A 6,904-nucleotide genomic window follows, 5' to 3' on the forward strand; every position below is an offset into this window, starting at 1 on the left:
GAAATATATGTTTGGATGCACTTTTCTCTCTCACTTGTTAAGAGAGTTAGTTTTTATTTGTTCACTAATATTTATTTTTGTAAATTAATAAGTTTTCTAGGGAATTGTTTTGTCATGAGACACTACACAAGTATTTATATTTGTTCATGTTTTATTCTGTCTTATTTTATTCATTAAAGTTTATTTGTATGTTTAATTAATATATTACGCTGCATGTTGTGAATATGTATACATAATCTTAATATTTTTGTATTTTTATCTTAAATAATTCTTTAGAAACCTTTACTTTTCAGGGTAAAACAAGATTGTGGGATACAACTTGATGGAAAGCAAGCATACAGTATATGCATGTGTACAAAGTATGTAACCTTTTGCATTCAATCGAGATTCCTACACCTACAATTAATACATTCAACCCAACCATGCTTCCAGGACTATTCGGGTAACAGCCTATCCATCTGGGCTACCCAGAAAAAAAATTCAACCCACCCAATATATATATATTACATGGTATTACTATTTACATTAAACAAAAAAATAAAATGGGAAGAAACTGGCAACCCGAATATACACAAGTTGTCACTGTACCTGGATGCATGAAAACACACTTCAAGCATCAAATTTTTGCTACGGCACAAGGACCTTTTGCCTGAAGAGGTGATGATCAAGTATATAACCTGATCCGACTCGTGATACGTTGACGACAAATGGGACAATTCGACAATCTTGTGCTGCATTCCCTGCAGGTCTGAAATAAAAAGCTTTCAATAATAGAGATTTTGAATCTAGCCAAACTTTGCGAGCTAGAGTGAAACATTATCCTTTTTGGATCTCACCATGTGTCCGCAGCCAAAGGCCAAATCTTTCCTATTGGTTAAGCAAATCGGGCAGGCCTTCAAAAGCAAACAAAATTATATAATTAAAATTAATTATTCGTAAGTAAAAGCTTTAAATCAAGAAATAATACTTTCCCAGTATCGAGAGGAAGGAGAGTGGAATTCCACCAGTACTTTAATTACTAATCGAAGTTCATTGCAATCGATTGAGCGATCTTCTGGTTACTCGATGAGGTTAATCAGTTCTTGAAACAAGGAGGAACAGATTACTGGATTGGGAAGGATTTTAGAGTTTACATTCAAGGTCAAGGACCAATTATATAACCATGTTTAATAATTGCAACAACTTATCATTAGTTCTCAGGTTGACCAGGAAGGTCGGAGGAGAAGTGCGAAAAGGATTGATCCAAAATTCCTCTGTTTGTCAGTGGTGAACTAGCCCTCTTATCCTCTTACATCCTACGATTCTACACATGAAAAAATGATGCATACTTGATTTTGAGCAGCTTCTGGAACGTTGCTGAGTTGTCGAGCTGGAAGCCTAGCCTGGCCAGTATTTTCCATTGGTGGTGGCTTAGGAACTATTTTCTTTGCATTACCAGTTATGTGGCTGTCGTAAATCATGAAAGGAAAATAGAAAAGATAAACTTGTAAGTAGATAAGGCAAAACTTGCATATATTGTACAAGATGAGTCATGCATGTTTTATAGTTTGCACCATTCGAACCTGATCGAGCACTGTTCATCAATGTTATTTACATTCTGCAACAGTTGAGGGATCTATATTTTTTTAGGTGGCAAAAAGTATTTATAAAACTGGATTTTCTTTTTATTTGAGGGGAAGCAGTGATTTCTGCTGGCCCTCTCCAGGTGTGCTAGCTGCTGTAAATAAGCTTGCATAAATAATTTGGAGAGCACTGTACCCTGGTAAACGCATTTCTATAGCTGCTTTATATTGTAAGGGTATCTCCATAAGTGCAGCAAGAGCAAATGCAGTCTCTTTTTCAGAGGATGACGTATTCTTGGACATAATATCAGTAAAATTGACAAACTGCAAAAAAGTTAATGCATGGCAGACAAGTGAATATTACTTCTTGAAGGGTCAGTGAAACTATAAGCCTAGCAGCATTGGAATTGTGTCAAAACCTATATATATACATTACAATAAGAACCCAATATTAGAGTAAATGGCTCAAACTGAAAACCAATAGCTTACCTGGAAATTGTCGAATTTACGAGTAGGGATCTTATCATCAAATTTTTTCATATCCTGCCAAGGTCCATCGCCAACTCCAACAAGAACAATGGAGAGAGGATACAGACTGACACAAAAATGAAAAAAACAAATGTTCTTGATAGTTTCAGACCTAGCAAGTGTTGCAAATTAGAAACAACAGATTTCAATAAGTGTTGACATGCAAATAGAGTCGGTTCCTTGCTCAGAGACATTTATTTTTGTATTTAAATTATAAGAAGTTTGAAGCCTTTAACTCCTATGACATGAAACTTGCATCGAGAACATTCCAAATGAATAAGATAGAATACGGGGAAAGAATGCACTGAATGATTAAGAAACCAGACAAGTGGGATTGTTTTTGTACCTTGCATTGACTATAGAGCTTATGGTTTTCTCTTCCTGAGGACTGAGTTTTCCATCCCTTACATCTACACTTCTTGTAACCTTGATGAGACAAAGCAATTTCGTTTGATTGATTGAATGAGTTCATCAAAGAATGATTTTGAAATTGAACATGTGTTCCTAAGTAAGTCTGCAAGAAAAAAGAAGAGGAGAGGTGGGGACAGACTAATGGTATAGATGATTCAAGTTAGCCTACAAGTTTTTTAGGATGCCATGAAGATTACTCGATTTGCATATGAAATTATCAAAATTAAGTCAGCACACTTGGCTCAAACATATTCAAATTTAGTATCGAGCTCGACGAGCCTGGAGTATTGTGTTTGATGATTCGTGGGCATGACTATGTTCATAGTTATATATAAATCAAACGAGCTAACAACCTCTAGACATTATCACATTTAATTTTCTTTAATAGAGCTTGATATCTAAGTTCGGAAGACTGAAGCTGGCTTTCTAATTTAATACGTGCCGATCTGTAGCTCTAAATAGTTCAGTTTTCTAGATTTGAGCCGGCTAAAGGTATTCGGTTTGATTTCTTTTGTTTGTACCCCACAGATCCATTAAAAGTGCATGCAGAAGAATATCATGTTTTATTTTCTCAATCATAAGTTTTGGGCATTATTATATTATGTAATCTCTTCAACTAGATTATAGGTATCATATTGAAGAAGAGAGGAAGCTAGGTCAAAAAGTACCTGGCCATCTGCTATGATAACTAAAACATGGTATCGTCCGCCACTTCTCTCCACTATGTCTACTGCAGCATCTACTACTGGTCCAAAAGATGTCGGTCCTTCAACCCAATACCAGAAACAAAAATATAGCAAGTAATTATTGATGAAGGTTTCATGTTAATGAAAATTTCAGAACATATCATGAAAGATAAGACCATAGGGCTTTGTAAAATTAAATTATTAGACAATATAAAGAAGCTAACCTGATAATAGCAGATGTGGAACTATTCTTCTGTAGCAGGCTAAAACTTCTTCAAAGCCATGGCAAGGGGTGCTATTGCTGTGGAAGCTAAACACTTCATGATCATATGTAGTTACTACAGATAAAGGAGGGAAAAAAGGAGTCCAATAATCTATCTATATACAGAGGCAGAAAAGAGGTCAAACAGCGAAACAAAGTTTACTAACAAAATTAGCCACTTCTGAAAATCAAGATTCAGAAAAGCAATAATGCTTGAGATGATGATGATCTAATTCAAACTAACTAACCATCCCCAAAACCAAAACAAGGAATCAAGTTGTCTTCATCAAATGGGGCTAAAGTATTGCCAATGATGGATATGGCTTTTTCATATGGATTAGGCGTATTGCCAATTGCATGCAGGCTGCAGTTGTTGAATGATTCCTTCCCTTCAATGAGCAAATTGATATGTTAGCTTCCAATATGTGAAAATCCAACTCACTCGTATAGAAATATGACATTGGTATATGTTTATCAATCACTGACCAGTCCATTCATTACTCTTTGTGAAATCGATTCCAAGAATCAGATTTGATGATTCAAGACCCGATTCTCTCAAGGCCTGAGTAACCTGGAAAGCCAATCAAAGATTTAAGAAACTCATGTTGGGATATAGATACATGAGAATATACATATGCAACACAACATAATAAGTCCATCAAAGGCTTGTGAGCAAAAGATTGCTTTTGGTTGTAACACACAGCCATGTTGGTTCACTGTTTAACCAGTAGATTTTGTTATATAATACGAAGATTCAAAAGCAATAATGATGTAAAACCTAGCCAGTTTATAATTACAAACGTAAATGACAGAATTTAAAACAAAAAAAAAAAAACAAAAAAGACTTGTTCATGTTATTACAACCATGTCAAAGTCGTTTACCAGGTTCTAGCTATGAGTCCTTTAATAGATCCATACCAAGGCACTTCAGTCGACGTTTTTACCATTTCTATTGAGTACTTAATAGATCAAAAGAGACGTTGGGGTAAAAAAAATAGAGCTTCTATTAATGGACCATACATGCACGAAGTGTCCCTCTAAATATGACATCTGACAATTCAACAATTTTCGATGTAATGTAAGCATTTTCTAGGATTACATAAATATTTTCTGGTGTCACGTTGATGACTCGAAATTAAAAGTTAGTTTACCAAATCAAATTTTGAAAATTCAGTGGACGAAATCCAAATTTGAACAAGTGGACAAGAAAACTCTTTTTTCCATGAACCATGCACGAAACAAGGTGTCCTCTAAACACTTTGATGACCTTGACTTGACGCAGTGAACCGGACTATGCGAAGTGCGACAACAAGATCAACTATAAGCCAAGCACTAAAAGAACATGAATTATGATAGTTGAAGAGGAAAAACCATCGAACCACTAACACGCACACACACACACACACATTTTTTAATATGATTTTTTTAACATATATTACTTATAGCATAAGAATTGTAACTATAAAATATCCAAGATAATTTAAAAGTTAAATAAACACCACACAAGTTATGCGTCGAATACCAACTTATGAATGACAAAAATTAACGGGGAAATTGCATTTTAGGTTTATATGTTTATTTTTTATTTTTGTTGTTTTTGGTCATATGTATTATCGAATTTCAGTTTTAGTCATTAATCTTATAATTTTTAACAATTTTAGTTATTTTTCTTTTGAATTACTTATGTAACACTACACACATCAATGTCATATCAACTTCGGATTGGCCGCATGAACTTTACGTTGGAAAAATGACTGAATTGCCAAAAAAATCCAAAGATAACGTACTAAATAAAATTTAAATTTAATAATACAAATGATTAAAATAGCATATAGACAAATATTCAATGCCAAAAATGCAGTTTTCCCAAATTAATATGGCATAATTACATTTATTGCTTTATAATTTGCAACTTTTCTATTTTTCCATTTTTTCCCAAAAATGAAAATAACATTCAAGTTATGACTAAAAAAGCAGCTTCGTCGTTAACAGAGCCGAAAATGAAAAAGAAAGCATGCAAGTTAAATGACTAAAAATATAAATTCATTGTTAATATAACAAAAAGGGGGTGGGGAAATACAAATCATAGAATAAAAAATGTAATTTTCTTGATTAATATTATACCATATTGAATGAGATGGTAATAAAAGTTTGATAAAACATATGTATCCCTAATGAATCATCGATATGTAGTACTAGTAAGTTATACTAGAAGATAGAACCTCATCAAGGGTTTTGAAGTAATCAGGAATATATGCATAGCTTTGTTTCCTCTGCAACCTCCGTCGTTTTGCTGCCCTATCGCCAGTAATGATCTTCTTGAAAAATGCAGACAAGAGATTACCCATAACATTACTGCTTTTTCTGAACTAAAGTCGTCGATTGTATATATAATGAACTCCAGAGCCAGCTTAAAGACCAGCCAGTGGAAAAAAGATCAACTTTAAGCGAAGTAGTGAAACAACGGGGAAGTTCATCTTACATATATCAGTGCTTTGGCTTTTAAGATTCTTTACGCACAGCGCAAAAATCTCGTGAACCCATTTTAAAAGCAAATTAAAAGCACTGCAAGTCTATCCAAGAACGTCCGAGGAAGTTGCTTTGGCTTTAATTTGCGTATTACACACACTAGCTACTTACCAATTATAATCGAAGGGAATGTGATTCTTGCCTTTGCGTGACAACCATCCATGGAGCGTCCGAAAAGCAAACTTTCATTCATATTTTGGGCACACATCCAAAATAAGAGTAAATTGATCATGCGAAAAGTAATATTTATTTTTCCATCATTTTACGAATACTGTTTTAACATTTAAGAAAATCGCACCACTCGCTCTTTTTTAGGATATACTGCTAGAATTTGTTCAAATTAATTAATAAAATAAATAAATTAATTAATGGATATTTGACTTCTGTAACTTTGAATGTCAAATTATTTCAAAAGGTATGGCCGTAGACAATGAGTAATTGTCAGTTATTTGAAAGGATATGACTCTTCGTTTGGAATTTTTTTTTTTTTTTTAAAACTAATTATACGACAATTTAAAATTTTTTATATATATAAAAAGTTGTATCATTCGAATTATGGTTTTTCGGCATTATTGTTGTCCATTAATTTAAAGCCTTTATAATTATTTTTGGCTCTATTTAAATGAACGAGAGTGCAGTTTTAAAATACACTATTTTTTCGCAATCTCAGTTATTCCAACTAAATATACAATTTCCGAGTTCCAAAATATTTTCTAATTGTTATTTATAGAAAATATTGCAACGACTTGTCATATCCCATAAACTATTTGTCATGCTTCTTAAGTAACATTAAGAGGAGATAAATATAGTTTTTAGGAAAGCATATTCATATGTGTTTCCAGTATTCGATTATTTGGTTTCTCTTTTTTCGGAGATGACCCTCTTCAAATTGTATATATGACCAAAATATACTAGCACGAAAGCAT

General features: G+C 33.4%; 1 protein-coding gene across 2 annotated transcripts; it reads right to left on the reverse strand.

The window, feature by feature from the left end:
* Positions 1–262: 262 nt before the first annotated feature.
* Positions 263–6,053, reverse strand: LOC142532453 (E3 ubiquitin-protein ligase RGLG4-like). Of its 2 annotated transcripts, XM_075638757.1 has the most exons (12): positions 5,672–6,047; positions 3,936–4,020; positions 3,698–3,838; positions 3,412–3,525; positions 3,170–3,267; positions 2,437–2,516; positions 2,052–2,157; positions 1,759–1,886; positions 1,329–1,446; positions 837–893; positions 508–748; positions 263–396 (listed from the first exon to the last, which is right to left on the reverse strand). In XM_075638757.1, exons 1-11 carry the CDS (start codon positions 5,795–5,797, stop codon positions 665–667), a joined length of 1,137 nt encoding a protein of 378 aa, XP_075494872.1. In that variant the 5' UTR covers positions 5,798–6,047; the 3' UTR covers positions 263–396; positions 508–664. The 2 variants fall into 2 exon arrangements, with proteins under 2 accessions (XP_075494872.1, XP_075494867.1); XM_075638752.1 differs by lacking the exon at positions 263–396 and having other exon boundaries at positions 423–748; positions 2,052–2,202; positions 5,672–6,053.
* Between the last annotated feature and the right edge of the window lie 851 nt (positions 6,054–6,904).

The sequence above is a fragment of the Primulina tabacum genome, chromosome 2 (genome assembly GCF_025594145.1).
Source record: "Primulina tabacum isolate GXHZ01 chromosome 2, ASM2559414v2, whole genome shotgun sequence".
Taxonomy (NCBI): domain Eukaryota; kingdom Viridiplantae; phylum Streptophyta; class Magnoliopsida; order Lamiales; family Gesneriaceae; genus Primulina; species Primulina tabacum.

Coding starts and splice junctions, on each gene's coding strand:
- LOC142532453 (XM_075638752.1), bottom strand. CDS start 5,797: ATGGGTAATCTCTTGTCTGCATTTTTCAAGAAGATCATTACTGGCGAT. Junction 3,839..3,935: donor AAAGAGTAATGAATGGACTG/GTCAGTGATTGA, acceptor TGCTCATTGAAG/GGAAGGAATCATTCAACAAC. Junction 2,517..3,169: donor TTATCATAGCAGATGGCCAG/GTACTTTTTGAC, acceptor TGTCTCATCAAG/GTTACAAGAAGTGTAGATGT.